General features: G+C 48.8%; 1 protein-coding gene across 4 annotated transcripts in view; it reads left to right on the forward strand.

Annotated features, from left to right (window-relative positions):
- TOR4A (torsin family 4 member A) overlaps window positions 1-15,657 on the forward strand; it is a 41,474-nt gene extending 25,817 nt beyond the window's left edge. For all 4 annotated transcript variants that reach the window (XM_030535840.1, XM_030535838.1, XM_030535839.1 and 1 more), the window contains one exon: window positions 11,837-15,657. In XM_030535840.1, coding sequence (XP_030391700.1) covers window positions 11,874-13,154 — 1,281 coding nt within the window. In that variant the 5' untranslated portion in view covers window positions 11,837-11,873 and the 3' untranslated portion in view covers window positions 13,155-15,657. The remainder of the gene's footprint in view (window positions 1-11,836) is intronic.
- Window positions 15,658-17,062: the final 1,405 nt, after the last annotated feature.

The following is a 17,062-nucleotide window of genomic DNA, read 5'->3' on the forward strand; positions in this document are numbered from 1 at the left end:
GCCTCTAGATGGAGGCAATAATGTTGCCTGTCTCTTGCCCCCACTCCCCATTCGCACGCTGCTCTGCCTCATGGCTGCATCTCTCCTAACGCTCCTTGTACCCGTGAGGGGACACTGATAGCCACAGGCTATTTCTGACCTGCTTCTGAACAGCTTAGAGAACAGGAGTAAAACACTGTGCAGCCTGTCTTCAGTGGATTACGCTGTCCATGCTGCAGAGAACAGGAGCAGGCCAACAGCAAACACAGCTGCAGAATAGGGTACAGATAAGGTCTTGGTGCAACTGGAAGAAGGAAACGCTGGAGATAGGGGGCACTCCCTCTTGTCATTTCCTTTTTTCTCCCTGGCCAAGTCTTTTTAGACAGCTGTGTTGGTACGAAGGGGGACAGCGGGCGAGTCTGTGGCTACAGAGTCCCTTGCTTACCTGGCCTGTGTTGCTGCTGCTGCTCCATTGACTTGCAGGCAGGGACCAGGAGTGAAGTTCTCCCAGTGAGACCCAGAGAAAAAGCTCCCTGGTAACTGTTCTCTTGCTCTCATGTTCCTCTCCCCACCCCTTCCTGCTCGCTCTCAGAATTGCCTTTTTCTTTTCCAAGGGCCCCCAATGAGCGCTCTGTGCTCAGGGCCAGCAGGTGTCTCGCTCTCCCCAGACTGCTGCACTCACTGTGTGGGGCCACATTCTTCCAGCTTCGTCCCCGCAGGGCCAGTTCTGCTCCTTGCCAGGGACCGAAACGGCAGCTTAACCCCCAGTGGCCAAACTCTGTGATTGTAACGGTGTCTTTGCACTGGCCTCCTGGGCTATTTCCCACTCTAGGTAGGAGATGCAGTGGGGCTAGGAGGCCCTGTGGCTGACAGACCTTTGCAGCACTTCAGTTCACAGCTGGGCAGGAAGCAAAGCTGGTGCCACTAGAGCCAGAGTGTAGAGATGTTTGGCTGTCAGAGGGACGGGACACATCTAGATGCTTGGAGGGTTCGGTCTGACTGGTAACTGGGGGAGGGGCCCGGTTCTTGTCTCCATTTGGTGGGGAAAGAGGAGGATCCTCCTTGTTCAGTTGGGAGAGGGAAAACTTTGTTTGGTGGGTTTGGGGGAGCATCAGCCTCCCGCCCTGGTTCACTGGGCCCTGAGGTTCACTGTCTTACACCTACCAGCGCCAGGGCCGGTGCAACGAAGTTTCACACCCTAGGCGAAACTTCCACCTTGCATCCCCCACACCCCCACCCAGCTAACCTGCCCCCCAATGGCAGCTAACTCAGCCCCCCCTGCAGCATCTACCCCCCCCCCACAACAGCTAACCCCTCTCCACCCCGTTGCCCCACCCGGGGAGACTCCCCCTGTCCCCCGTGGCAGCTAACCCCACCTGGGGAGACTCTTCCCCATCCCCCCACAGCAGCTAACCCTGCCTGGGGAGACCTTCCCCCTGCCACAGCAGCTAACCCTGCCTGGGTTTTCCCCCATCCAGCTCACCTTGGCTCCGCCTCCTCCACTCAGCACGCCGGCACTGCTCTAGTTCTCCTCCCCACCCAGGTTTGCGACGCTGATTGGAGGAGACTTAGAGCTGGGCTGTGTGCTCAGCAGAGGAGGCAGAGTGGAGGTGAGCTGGGGCCGGGAGCTGTTCCCCTGTGCGCCTCCGCTAGTTATTGCGGGCAACCCTCTCCGCACGTCCCCCACCCAGCTCACCTCCACTCCACCTCCGCGCCTGAGGGGACTTTTAGGTGCCCCCAACCACTAGGCGCCCTAGGCAGCCGCCTAGTTTGCCTAAATGGTTGCACCGGCCCTGACCAGCACCATCTCTTATTCGCAATCCCATCACCCCCGTCTTTGCCCACTATTTGACTGATCTTCAATCTTCAAGAGACACAGTCTGACTTTCCTCCACCCCCTCCTCACCTCTTAATCTGTCTCCCCTGCCAATGACTCTGAGCACACCTGTCTATGGTTGGTCCCCTCCAGCTGTCTCCTCAGCCCCATCCATCACTGCTGCTATCTCCCCTTTCTTCTCTTCCCCCCTGCTCAGTCATGCTCCCCTACTCTCTTCCTCTGACTCCTTTCCCCAAAAGACCAAGCCAGCTCTATTGTCCCCCATATGAGAATAACTGCCTTTGATGGCAGCTGTCTACAACTCCTGCCTCCCCTCCCTCCTCTCCGTCACTGTAAGCCAAGGGTGGGCAACCTATGGCATGCATGCCAAAGGTGGCACACGAGCTGATTTTCAGTGGCTCTCACACTGCCTGGGTCCTGGCCGCCGGTCTGGGGGGCTCTGCATTTTAATTTAATTTTAAATGAAGCTTCTTAAACATTTTAAAAACCTTATTTACTTTACATACAACAATAGTTTAGTTATATATTATAGACTTATAGAAAGAGACCTTCTAAAAATGTTAAAATGTATGACTGGCACGCAAAACCTTAAATCAGAGTGAATAAAGCAGGACTCGGCCCAGTACTTCTGAAAGGTGCCAATCCCTGCTCTAAGCTCACAGAGGGAGCTATTGGCAACTGCTGCCTGATTGTACTCTCATCTCCTTCAGCCCTGGATGGCCTCCCATCTGGCTCTGCTCTCCCCAGCGTTCTGAGATTCTGCCACCCTCGAACCAGCTGCCCATTTGTTCTAATTCTAATCGTTGCTAATATTTGCATTAGTGTTTGCATTGCGTGAAAATGCCAACTTTTCCTTGAAAAACCAAACATCCAAAAACTGCAAAAGGGTTGGCCAAAACCGGAAACTTTCCATCTGGAAAGATCAAGACATTTTACGCAGACCTTTCTGAGTGAAGGAAACGATTCCAACATTCCCAAATCAAAATGGTGCATTTTGGCGGATGCTAAACCATGTCGTCCTGAATTGCCACAGAGCCTCATGGGAGCTGTATTTTAGGAGCCTCATGCCCATTCTCTGCTCTGGGCCAGACTCCCTGGCCTGACTACAACTCCCATGAGGCTCAGTGGCAGTTCAGGAGGACGTTGAGGCACCACAAACATGTGACTTCCATGATGTTCTGCAACATGTCCTCAGAATGATGGTACATCGAGGGAAATAGAGTCCATCCTGGGAGCCCAGCCCAGATAGCTGAATGGGAGTAGGACGCATCCAAAGGATACTGCCCATGTCAATGCAGGCGGACACACTTCATTGTCAAATTGCCCTGAAATAAAATGTTTGAGCTTAATTCAATAAACTGAAGCATTTTGATTGGAGTTGTCTTGATGTGAAACTTAATATTTTGTTTAGATTTTCCCAGACTTTTGGTTTTCAGTCAAAGGATCTCAATTTTTTGAATTTTCAACAAGTTCCATGTTCCAGCCAGCTCTACCAACCACTGTTTTTTCGATAGAATGGCCAGTATAGTCTCATTTTGGGATCGAATTCTGCACTTTCTTGAAGATGTCCTTGGAAAACTGTTCATTTCCATTTCGGCAGGTTTAGTTAACATGATGATAAAAATGCAAGAAGCAGAGACAGTGCTGTCCACCCTGGGGCTCTCTCGAGCGCTACCACTGCTTCAGCTGAACTGATGAGAGCACTTTCCTAAAATCCCCAGTGCAGACAGTCACATAATAGCGCCTTTTCTAGTGTGACGTCATAACCTCCATTCCCTTCTCCACTGCTTTCACTGACAGAGAATTGAGCAGTTTTCTATATAGGTTAATTTCGGAAACATTTCACTATCCTGCCTGTTGACAGGGTTGCCAACTTTGTAATATTTTAAAAATGGACACTCCAGCAGAAGTGCCTGAACCTCCCCCGTCCCATCTCTTCCCCCCGAGACCCTACCCCTTCCCCGCCTCTTCCTCCTGAGGCCTTGCTTCTGCCCCACTTCTTTCCCCAAGGCACTGCTCCCATTTGCTTCTTTTTTTCCCCTCCTCCAATCACTTGCTGCTTTTCCACCCTGAATCTGGGTCAAGAGAGACTCACCTGCAGAGCCAGGGCTGGGAGCTGCAACTGCCCGACGCAGGTAGGAGACAGCCCTGGCTGAGCAGGGGCTGGCGTGGGTGATGATCCGGGGCCTCCCCCGCCCGCAGTAACTGGATTTTGGGTGTCTGGTCGGTAGTACTGACTGGACACTATAAGGTCCCCTTTTTGCCTGGACTTTCTAGGCACCTGGCCACTTTACCTGTTGAAGGAGCCAATGTCCAAATTTACCTATGTACAGATGTTTGTTGTGCTAGGTGGCTTTGTTTGGCAGATATAGGGTGACAGAAAAATGCAAATGAGTAAAAATATTGCAAAGGAGCTGTTTTAATGTAAAAATTGTAAGAGTCTAGAGCCAGATTTACAAAGGTGTTTAGGCACCGAAAGAGGCAGATATGTGCCTAGTGGGATTTTCAAAAGCACCTAACTCCCATTGACTTTCCCTGGCCTATTTGTTACTCAGCTGTCTGTTGTGTCTTGTTCTGAAATTGTAGCCGCTGGGAGGCAGGGACTGATGTTTACTACACATTTGGATAGCGCCTAATTCAATGAAAATAGAACAAGGGTACTTGTGGCACCTTAGAGACTAACAAATATATTTCAGCATGAGCTTTCGTGAGCTACAGCTCACTTCTTCAGATGCACAGAATGGAACACACAGACAGGAGATATTGATACATATAGAGAACATGAAAAGATGGAAGTATGCATACCAACAGAAAGAGTCTAATCAATTGAGATGAGATGAGCTATCGTCAGCAGGGGAAAAAAAAACTTTTGAAGTGATAATTAAGATGATCCATAGAAGGTGTGAGGAGAACTTAACATAGGGAAATAGATTCAATTAGTGTAATGACCCAGCCATTCTCAGTCTCTGTTAAAGCCTGAGTTAATTGTGTCTAATTTGCATATTAATTCAAGTTCAGCAGTCTCTCTTTGGAGTCTGTTTTTGAAGTTTTTTTGTTGCAAAACTACCACCTTCAGGTCTGTCACTGAGTGGTTAGAGAGGTTGAAGTGTTCTGACATCAGGAATCATAACATTCAAAAACCAGCGGGAGAACACTTCAACCTCACTAACTACTCAGTGACAGACTTGAAGGTGGCAGTTTTGCAACAAAAAATCTTCAAAAACAGACTCCAAAAAGAGACTGCTGAACTTGAATTAATATGCAAATTAGACACAATTAACTCAGGCCTTAACAGAGACTGAGAATGGCTGGGTCATTACACTAATTGAATCTATTTCCCCATGTTAAGTTCTCCTCACACCTTCTATGGGTCATCTTAATTATCACTTCAAAAGTTTTTTTTCCCCTGCTGACGATAGCTCGTTTCAATTGATTAGACTCTTCCTGTTGGTATGCATACTTCCATCTTTTCATGTTCTCTATATGTATAAATATCTCCTGTCTGTGTGTTCCATTCTGTGCATCTGAAGACGTGAGCTGTAGCTCACGAAAGCTCATGCTGAAATAGATTTGTTAGTCTCTAAGGTGCCACAAGTACTCTTGTTCTTTTTGCGGATACAGACTAACATGGCTGCTACTCTGAAACCTGTCATTCAATGACATGACTGAGGCCGTAGAGCACGACACCAATATTAATAACAGCATGTTTAGTAATAGCAAATCTCCATAATGGATTGTCAATGCAGTTCCACGGGGATTGTAACGGAGAAGCTGCAATGGAGGTAGAACTCGTGCAGTTTTGTCACAGTGTCTAATTCAGCATCTCTGACATAGAGTATGGCTAACTGGCATAGTTTAAAATCTCTAGAGTGACAGAACTTCTGTCGTCACTTTGATCACAAAGCTACTCTGGTAGCAGATTCCTGCTTTGCTTTGCGTACTTATGACTGCAGTTTTCTTTGCAGAGCATGTTTCAAAGCTATGAGTGACTGTGTGGTGGTTGGTTTTGCTTGCTAGGCTCATTATTTATTAGTGAATTCAGTGCAACATTGGGGAAAATTTTATTGAAGTGCTGAGTTTTGATATTAAAACCAATTAAGTAGTGAAGTATAAGAACAAACTGGCTGTAGCAATGCTGGGTAATTTGTACTGAGTTCCTGACTTATTTGTTGTTAGTTTTACTATGAATTTATTTAGAAATGTCTATTATAGAATAATTTGGGCACTATTATCAATTGTGTTTATGATGGAAGTACCGATGGGCGACCTCACAATGGGATTCCATTGTGCTATCATCCTTTTCACCCTCATGGCAAATCCCAAATGGGGACATAGAATCCTTGCAGCTCAAGCACCCCCAGACCAATCTCTATGCTGTACAAATACAAAGCAGTAAATGGTCTCTGCCCTGAAGAGCCTCCAGTCTAAATAGACCAGACAGACCCAGAGCAGGGAAAAGGGTAGAACACACCAGCCGAGGAATGGTAGCAAATGGCATGGTAGTGCCGTGATTTTTTTTTGTGGGGGGTGTTACTTAAGCTAGGTCTATGCTGCGGGGGGGTTGACCTAAGATACGCAACTTCAGCTACGCGAATAGCTGAAGTCAGTGCCTCTTAGGTCGATTTACCTGGCCATGAGGATGGCGGTGAGTTGACCGCTGCTGCTCCCCTGTCCTCTCCGCTTCCACCTCTCGCCGCGGTGGAGTTCCGGAGTCGATGGCAGAGTGATTGGGGATTGATTTTTATCACGTCTACACTAGACACGATAAATAGATCCCCGATAGATCATTTCCCCCAGTCCCGAACAGTTAACTTTGTGATTCCCCAGCTGTAAGGCTGGAACAGAAACCATTTCTTTATGCAAGAGAAGCATACTGCATCCAAGTCAGGTCTACCTCTGGCTCCTCTCTAGGATGCCGACATCTGGTTATGGACCATGGCCTGCAAATGCACACAAGCCGCACGCCCAGCACTACAGCCGTTACCCTTGGCCATGGCATACTCCTCTTAACTCAGCCAGCCAGGGAGACAGATAAGGGCAATGCCAGGTTTCTGCTAACAGAAAGTGCAAAAGCGTATGGGACACAGCGACACAGGAGGGCAGACTAATGGTGAGATCCAAGGCCCAGCACCTCCAGGCAGTGCGATCCGCTCTTCAACCCCCTCTCAAGGCCTGATGGGGAGTCATGCTGTGGAGGGCCGGGGGCACTCCGGGCTCTCCCCGTACCATTGAGATCCCGGTGAAACATGGCAAGACAGTCTGAGATTCTCTGGCTGGAGCCTTAGTGATGGAGCTTGTCCTCTCCCTTGCACTCTTGCTCACGGGGAGCCATCCAAACCCAAAGCTTGTGAGATGGGGAGGAAAGAGTGAAACTGAGCTGAAAGGTCCCTGTGCCCACGCAGGGAAGCCTCCATTTCCAGGCATCTCTAGGAGGCTGTGCACACCCCTTGGCCCAATAGGATCTTTCCAGACCATTTAACTTTAATAACTTTCACTTCCTGGCTTGTCTCATGGCATTTCCCTGGTTACTCATCGGCATCTGACCTTACGGGTTCTGCTATTTCTGGCAAAGTCCTAAAGGTGACATTATGCAACACAAGCTCCATAGACTCGCTTTCATGGTAATAAATATTCAGTGTTGCCAACTCTCATGATTTTGTCCTGAGTGTCACGGTAATTATTGTTTCCTTAAAGCCCCAGCTCCTGGAGTCAAGTGGGATATGCAATGATTTCAGCCTTCAGTCTTAGAGAAAAAGTTAGTTTCCAGCCCTCCTGGATGTGAGAAAGCTTCAAAATGTGACTCCGGCGCCCCCTAAAGGCTCAAAAAGGCAAATAAAAAGAACACCACAGCTATTATTTGTACATAATCTCCATGATTTTAAAGCCAATCTCGTGATTTTTGGTAGCCCTAAATCATGATTTTTGAACATTTGGGGCTGGCAATATAAGTGCCTCCTACAGGTCTGTGTGACATGGTTCCTCAGACTCCCTGCGGGCACAGAGCTTGCGGGATCTCAACTGTAGTGACGAAGGGCTAACCACGTTCATGTTACAGTGACACATCTAACAGTCAGAACTATCCAGGGAATAAGTAGGAACTCTCAACTATTCGAAAAGCAGAGTACTCCACACAGAAGGAAGTGGGGAGAAAGAATTTGCTCCCTGGGCTTGCTTAAGCCGTATTTAACCTGTGTGATGTCTGGGCCTGAAGAAAGTAGAGGAGTAACTGGAGCGAGGCCAGCTGGAGGCTAATTTCCTTGGAAGCAGAGAACTGGGCAGAATTACTCATTGCTTACTGTCCCTACGTGCAGTTTTGTTGTCTTGTCATTTAATTTGTTTTGTGGTGAATGACTCATGATTTACTCTCATGATAGCGAAACGAAAACCTTGTGAATAAATCGTTTACCAAGAGGTGGCTTAGATGTTTCCGGCTTCTACAAACGAAATGGAAAGATGGCAAAAAGCAAACATACTCTCTGCCCTGGCAAAGCACTTGGGGGGGACCAGCAGGCTGAGTGAGAGGATGGAGACGCGTAATGGAGACTCTCTTTTCCACCATTCTTTGGCCTCTGGGGTCTGTGTCTACAAGGTCTTCACAATTGGCACTAACTGGCCCCTTTTGTGGCAGTCTCAGCTTAGGCCAAGAAGGGGGTGGAGAATTAAATACACTCTCCCTGTGGAGTTACTTCCTCCAGGTGCATGATCTGGGAAGGGGGAAGAAACATCTGCTGCTCGGTGGGTGAAGATGAGGAGGGGGAACCCCTGGCCACCCGCTGCTTGGGCCAAGGTTCTCTTGGCTGATCTGCCGAGTCTCCTCGCTCTCCCTCCCTCTGGGGACCGTCTTCCCTTCTAGGGTTTTACTCCTCACTCTGCTGCTTCCAGTGGGGTTGGAGCGAGGTTCCCCTGTCCCGCTTCCCCTGGCTGCTGCTCCTACCCTTCACCCCAGGACACCCTCTGGCAGTTCACCTGCTCCCCTGCACACACTGCGGCTGCTACTCCTCCCACAGGGATGTCCCTCAGCAGTTCTCCAGCCCAGCGGGTGCGGTGCCTGGCTGGGGGGCAGGGGGCGAGTGGCCTGCAGGGGAGCAGCGGGTGCGGTGCCTGGCTGGGGGGCAGGGGTCGAGTGGCCTGCAGGGGAGCAGCGGGTGCGACGCTTGGCTGGGGGGCAGGGGGCGAGTGGCCTGCAGGGGAGCAGCGGGTGCGGTGCCTGGCTGGGGGGCAGGGGGCGAGTGGCCTGCAGGGGATCAGCAGGTGCGGCCCCTGGCTGGGGGGCAGGGGGCGAGTGGCCTGCAGGGGAACAGCAGGCGCAATGCCTGGCTGGGGGGCAGGGGGAGAATGGCCTGCAGCCTGCCCGGGCAAGGCTCATGTCACAGGCGAAGCTAAGCCCCATGTGTTTTATCTGTGCTGAGGGCGTAGGGCTCAGGCAGTGCCCAGGGCACTCATGACTTGGAGGCAAAGGGGTAGGGAGCACATTATGAGCCCTTGTCTCCTGTGGGTGTTTTGAGGCCTATGGCTCTCATATCTCGGCTGTTTCTCCGTGGAGGCAGTTGCACTTTACCTAGCTACATTCCCGCCATAGTAGCTGTGGGAGGTTAGTCCTCACCCCCGGACGGGAGCAAACGAGAACTGGTGTAGTGTAGCTGCGGCAATCTCATCCCAGTGGTGGCTGCATGTCAGTGGTGGGTGAAGGAGCCCCGACAGCCTGGGAATCATGCTGGGTGAAAGGTGATCACTTGAATTCGATGTACTGGACAAGTGATGCTTGTCAGAGCTTAATAAGAGCCACCCCCGATGGCTGCCTATTAGCTGGGGAATGATGCCCTGTCTCCATTTGTCATCCCTGTCCATTCCTAATCCACTGGCAGGTCGCTGTGTAGGGCAATGCTGGCTTTGGTCTCCCACGGTCAGGTGAGGATTTTCCTAACTGCTTTTTGCTCGGACATATTCTCAGTTCCTGAGAGTTTGTTATTTACCACTCCCCCAATTTTTGTGTCATCTACAAACGTTATCAGTGATCACTTTATGTTTTCTTCCAGGGCATTGATAAAAATGTTAAACACTGTAGGGTCAAGAACTGATCCCTGCGAGACCCCCCTAGACTGGATGATGATTGCCAGTTTACAGTTACATCTTGAGACTTATCAGTTAGCCAGTTTTTAATCCATTTAATGTATGCCAGGTTAATTTTATATCATTCTAATCTATTAATCAAGGTGTCAAGTGTCATGTGGTACCAAGTCAAATGCCTTACAGAAGTCTAAGTGTATTACATCAACACTATTACCTCTATAAACTAATGTTGTAATCTTATCAAAAAAAGATAAAAGGTTAGTTTGACAAGATCTGTTTTCCATAATCCCATGTTCATTGGCATTAATTATATTATGCTCTTTGAATTGTTAATATTATTTGAGTCCCATACCAGCTGCTCCATTAGTTTGTCCAGGATTGGTGTCAGGCTGACAGGCCTGTAATTACCTCGATCATCCCATTTACCCTTTTAAAATATTTGCACAACTTTAGCTTTCTTCCAGTCTTCTGGAACCTACTTAGTGTTCCCAGACTTATAGAAAAAATCCACCTTAACAGTCCAGAGAACTCCTTGGCCAGCTATTTAAAAATTCTTGGATATAAATTTTCTGGACCTACTCATTTAAAAATGAAAAACCTCTATTTTTGTAACTCCTGTTTAACATCCTCCTGAGTTACTGCTGGAAAGGAAAGTGTATCACTGTGGAGAGGTCTGTGGATTGTCCAGGGCAGGGATCTGGGCAGTGTAACGTGTTCCTGTGTTGGGATTGATCTCCCCAGTGACTCATATATTGGTGTTTTAGGTTCTGGTCCCGAGCTATCTGCAGTGCACAACGATAAGTTTTATTGATCCTACAAAGTCCAGGACCTGCGCTACATATTGCTGTGTACCATCTACTGGCACCTTAGCTGTCAACTAGCTTTCACAGCTCCAACATTTATAAGCTTCTCTCTGTGTGTATGTCCAACAGCTTCTATTTGTGTGTGTGTGTCTGTCTGTCTGCATGCACATGCATGTGGGTTCGTACATCTAGATGTTTCTCCCATTCAGTGTGTGGAGTATGTTTGCTTGTGTATGTCCTGCGTTTTCTGTGTGTGTGTGTGTGTGTGTGTGTGTGTGTGTGTGTGTGTGTGTGTGTGTGTGTGTGGTTGTATCTAGCCGAGGAATGGTGGATATAAGCCTGGGACTTAGGGTGATCTGGACACAGTTGGTAGTTCTACCACAGATTTCTTTTGTGACCTTGGGTGAGTTACACGGAGTCCAGTTTTCAAGTGCTCAGCATCTATCACTGGAGCCAAGTTTTCAGAACAGCTCAGCACCCAGCACGCTCAGGTCTTCTGAAAATCTGGCCATTTACTTCAGGCACTAAATGGGCAGTGAGCTCTTCTGTAAAACTGGCCCTGATAGTGGGTGCTGAGCTCATTGCAAACTATGATCCTTAATCTCTCTGGGCCTCAGTTCCCCATCCGTACAATGGTGATAATAGCACTTCCCTACTCACAGGGTGTTGTGAGGACAAGTTCAGTAATGTCTGATGGGTGCTCAGAGTGACGGGGGCCATAACGTTACCTAGATTGATACACGGCCCCTGAGCGGGTGCACCACTAACAGCTTCTCTCTCTCAATATCCACAGTCTTTCAGGCCAGACAGGATTATTAGTCCATCTAGCCTGAGCTCAACAGCCATAGAAATTCACCCTGTTGCCTCTGTATTGAGCCCGATTACTTGTGTGTGGCTAAAGCATCTTCATGAAAGAGATGGAGAATCCACCAGTGCCCTTGCTGAATAGTTCCAGTGGTTAATCACCCGCACTGCTAAACACGTGTGCCTTCTTTCTCATTTGAATTTGTCAGGTTTTAACTTCCAGCCATTGGTTCTTGTTCTGCCTTGCTCTGCTAGATAAAAGAGTCTGGTATTTATGCACCATGATCAAGTCACCTCTTGCTCTTCTGTACATTTATTTTCGCACTGTCTTTGTGTTTTTTAGAGAAGACACTTTGAATGGTTTATGAGAAGAAAGCAAGATGGATGGAAGTCAGCCCCGCACCGAGACTCCCACGGCTCTCAAGAGGATCTCTCTGCTTTCCTCTCCCATGAGGGCAGTCATCCGTCTGCGACGAAAAGTCCAGTTCCTGAAGAAAACTCGCCTGCATCTGAACCTTCCCAGAGAACAATCTCCAGAGCTGGTCCAAACTAAGCTTCTTCAAAGGCAGATTTCCTTGAGCCGAACAAACCTGTATAACCCTTCGATGTCCCTCTTTAATCAAGCCACTTTTGACAATTCTCAGTACTTCACCTTTGACACATCTGTGGACCAGTCAATGGTGAATAAATACAAACGGAAGAAGACCCGCAGGAAGTCCAGGATGGTGTTGTATCCAGAAAGCTCCAAAAAGTACCTTCCAACAGAGCAAAAGAGTAAAGCAAAGCGCTGCCTTCTCTTGCTCATTGGCATCATCTGCTTCCAAATACTAAATGCTATTGAGAATTTGGATGACAACCTTCAGAAGTATGACCTAGATGGGCTGGAGAAAACCATGCACCGGGAAGTATTTGGGCAGAAGTTGGCTGTGGACAGAATTATGGAATTGTTGAAAGACTACCTGGCCACCCATATACACAACAAGCCATTAGTGATCTCCTTCAATGGCCCACCTGGGGTCGGAAAGAGCCATGTTGGATGGCTGCTGGCTAAACACTTCCGTTCAGTCATGGACAATGACTTTGTGCTTCAGTACTTTGTGATGCACCACTGTCCAAACAAGGAGGCTACTCCTGCTTGCCAATCGGATTTGTCTGAAAAGATTTCTGAGATGGTCACCAGAGCAGAGATAGAAGAGAAGATACCATTGTTTATTCTGGATGAGGTTGAGCTCATGTCTCCAGTCCTGTTGGATACGCTCAGCAGATTCTTCCAACCAAACCAAACCAACGAGTTCCTCAATGCCATCTACATTCTAATAAGTAACGTAGGGGGCAGTGAAATCACGACGTTTGCCCTCCAGAATGTTTCCAGTGACCTTCTGCACCAGCAAAGAAAAATAGAAGAACTGCTGTACATTATCCAGCCTATTCTGACCCACTTCCACCCTCTTTGGAAGTCTGCTGACATCATCCCATTTGGTCTGCTGGAGAAGAGTCATGTCATAAACTGCATCTTGGAGGAGATGATGCGGGAAGGACTGTATCCTGATCAGAGCCATATTGAGAATTTAGCTAGCCAGCTCGGCTATTACACTACAGGAGGCAGGGAGTATGCCATAACTGGCTGCAAGCAGGTCGGAGCCAAAGTCAATCTGCTGTAGCAGTAACTATAAATAAGAGGCCAAATCCTGTTCTCGGCACTTTGCATTCAGTGGAGATAGCCTGGCTCTCCGCTGGCATGACTGACAGCAGATTTTGGCCCAGCAAGCATGTCTTCAAGGGTACAGATATAAAGCTGTTTCAGTGACCATGTTATAAGAGGGTTCTAGGAGGCAGGACAGCAGCTGTCACCTCTTCTAAGATGAGCTCTGTTCTCCTATTGATTTATCAGACTTGAGTCACTGAACTCCCACTATCCTGCAAATAATCCCCTGTTGACTAAGGCCAGGAGCTCTCCCTGAGGATATGTCTGCAAAGCAATTTAAGGCCAGGTCTGAGTCCGGGCACAAGCCAAACCCCCTTGTGTCCACACTGTAAATGTGCTCACCTAGGGCTCCAGATCCAAGGTCCTAGGACCCTGCAGGGCTGGAGGATCCAAGCCCTAGTGCTTTCCTGTGTGTATCCCAGAGTTCCCAGCGGCAGCATCATTACTGCCTGGCAGAGCGCGCTCCCTGTTCCTGCTCCTCTCACAGGGGCTGCTCTTGCTCTGGGTCCTCCTCGCTGCTGCGCGGAGTTTGCCTGGAGCAGGGAGCAGAGCTGACAGGTGGGAGGTGGCTCCTGGAGGTCATCCCTCTGCCGACTGTGCTGAGCCAAAAACTCTGCCGCTCGCCCTCTGTGCAGCTTGGTCCTGCTCTGCTCTCTGTGCCTTGCTCCTGCCCGCCCTCCACCCTCCCTGGGACTGTGTGTACAGGGGCACCTCGGCAGTGTGCACTGTCAGGGTGGTGAGTAGGCGCCCCCAAACTTCCCCACAGCCTCCTAGGGATCCCTTATCCCTGCCTCCTGGGGTGCAGCAGGATAAGGGGAATGCTGGGAGGTGCTGGAGCATGCTTCACCCCAAGCCCTGGCCATGCACTTTACCGCTCTGCAGCCAGCAGCAGCCGGGCGGGGTGGGGGTGGGGATGTGTTTTTCCTCTGATACCTTCATTTTAGGTCGAACTTCTGGGCACTGCAGTGTGGATGCCAGAGCCCTAAGTTTGAGCACGGGTCAGAAAATCCTTAACCTAGGGTTCAAAGGCAGCGTAGACACTGAAGTCCAGGGTTCCCTGACACAGGTCAGCTGACTCGAGGCCCACTAACCCGAGGCTTACATTGCTATGTAGACAGCCTCCAGTTGTATTGCGACCCCTTTTATGTCCCTCATACACACGTACCTAGCAGTTTATTCATTGGTGATGTGTCAGCAAGTCTAGGAGATGAGACTAAATCCCCCAGTATATGTACACGGCAGAAGTGATTTAATGTGGCGGAGATGGGGAGACATTTGGGGTGACAGACTCATCAGCATGCTTAGCTGGGTCTCACTTGAGCTTCACACTCGGAATCTGCAATCTCTGCCTTTCCAGGGTCTGGCTGGACCTGCGATGAAGGGTAACTGGCTTAAGATCAGTCTAGCCAAGCTGGAGATGATGCTGGCAGGTAAGGGAAACATTTGGAATAGAGAGTGCAGACTGACTGTTACCCACCGACCCTTGGTGTCAGAATGATGCATTCTTGGGCTCTTTTTCTCCACGGCTGCTCTTGGATTCCTGGGCAACAGCAGTCTCCTGGAATACGTTCTACCATCTCTGGTTGCCTTAGAAGTTGTATCCCTTTATACCTGAGGCAGACTGTGCCTTTGTCACTTCCAGGCTAGATTCCTGCAATGCACTTTTCTTGGGACTACCCTTGAAGACTACTCAGAAGCATCGGCTAGGGAAAAATGCAGCTGCCTGCTTGTTAAGGTTTTCCTCATGTGGCCTTTGGTATAAACGCTGCTGCTTGTTTGTTTCTAAGTACAATTCACAGCACTGATTATCTAGAGAGCCCTTACCTGGGAATTCACAGATGCAAGGTAATGTGCATTTTGAACTGTTCGTGCACATTGCTGGGTTCGAAAACGACGCCAGAACAGGCACTGGGCATCTTGGGAACAGCTCTGTGAAACCCGTACTCACTGGGCAACAGCCATCAAAAACAAAAATATTAAGTTGCAGGAGAAACAGGAGAGGAAACAGCACTGAAAAATATGATAATGCCATTGTTATGGAGCGACAGTCACCTCTCTGCTGTTAAGGTTGCAACCAGCTTCCATTATAAAGCCCTGTTCGAGCCCTGCTGTAACCTTAGCTTGGAAATCTGGTACATGCAAAGTTTCAACGAAATGTATGCAACTGCCTTGGCGTTCCAGGTGTTTACAATATTCTCCCAATTAGAAATACTATCTGTTGTCTAAGCTTTCTGTGTCTCCGTCTAGCTCAAAATCAGTTTGTTGTCTTCTCACTTCCTGTACAGTTAACTCTCCTTGAACATTCATGTGCAGTGGAAGAATTGATGAAAATAGCATGTAATTAAGCAAAGGTGTTGGTGACTTTTTTATAGGCAAATCTTGTTTGTATTGATTTCATTGGAATTATGTGAATAATGGATTTTTTTGTGTGGACATTCTGAAATATGTATCAAAATATGGTTTGGATCTTTTTCTTTTTTTAAAAATTTTCTAAGTAAATTTCAAAAAGAAAAGTCATTTTGAATCAAACCTCCCAAATATTTCATTTGGAAAATGTCAAAACAAAATGCTTTCAATTTTCTTCCAGGGAGGGAGGGACTTTTCAACAAAACAGTTTAGTCAATTTGACATAAATTCACAAAATGTTTCAGTTGATGCAAACCTGCATCTATCAGCAAAAAATAATAATAATAAAAAAAGTTTCCGACCAAAATTTTTACCCAGCTGTACGTTTCAGTGGAATTTCTGGGTCTGATCCTGTCCCTTTGATTTCAACAAGAGGGATTTTTTCTCATTGGCTCCAGTGAATGAGCATGAGACATGGTGTGTGTCTGTTTTCCGGAAGCACCTTACAGAGAGGCTGGCTCTGGCTAAGGACTGACCACAAGTGCTGCTTTTAGCTCAAGTGTTGGGGTTCACGAGGAGCTGGTCACCTCCCTATGGTGAAAGATGCAGCCCAGCTGCCATTCTAAGACTGATACTCACTCGCCGGCACTCAGAAATCACCATGCAGGGTTTGGAATTTTTAGGGCTCTCTCTCTGGCAGCTGTTCTGAAAATCGGGAACAAGCACAGTAGGAACTTTCTGAGACTCGGCCATAATAATAACTCCCTTTAAAGAAAAAAAGTCAGTGGTTCGTGTGTCTGTCTCCATCAGCCCTGACATGACAACAAGCTATTGCCGCCTGTAGGAGGCACCCCTCCAACACACTGCTCCCTTTGCAACTTCACTCCATGTCTGTTTTGCCCCATGGCTTCCCCCTGCTATCTCCTGATGCTCCCCCAGAGCTCACCTCTACTGCCCACTACTACACCCTATTGCCTCATCCCCACCTTCCTACAGTCCCAACCCCCAGCTGCCTCAGCCTTCCCTCCATCTGGCACCCGGCCCCCTTCCCTGTCCCCGCTACCCAACTCCACTGTCTCACTCCTTGAGAGAACTGCCTGCTACATTCGCCACCTCAGTGCCTGGCCCCTGCTACCACGCTTGGACTGCTACCCTGATCCCACACAGCACACTCAGACACACTACTATCTTCTCACATTTCCTGGTTCTTCCCCTCACCCATCCCCTCTGCTGCCCCTGCAGCCCCATCCCCATCACTGCTCCCTCCAATTCCCTCATCTGCCACGGCTTCTTCTCCGCTGATATCTCTGCTGCCTCAGTTTCCCCACTGCTCTGCTTCACACACCACTGCCACCCCAGCCTGTGGCCTCAGCACAGTATTCTTAGCGTTACACATGCCATTTGGACAACTCCACTCCCTCACTGCTCTTTTCTGTCTCCTCCACATACACCTAGCAAACCACCCCATCGTTCTTCCCTCTGCTGTAACCCTAGCCCCTCTTCTCCTCTGGGCTCTGG

Source organism: Gopherus evgoodei, chromosome 16 (assembly GCF_007399415.2).
Source record: "Gopherus evgoodei ecotype Sinaloan lineage chromosome 16, rGopEvg1_v1.p, whole genome shotgun sequence".
Taxonomy (NCBI): Eukaryota; Metazoa; Chordata; order Testudines; family Testudinidae; genus Gopherus; species Gopherus evgoodei.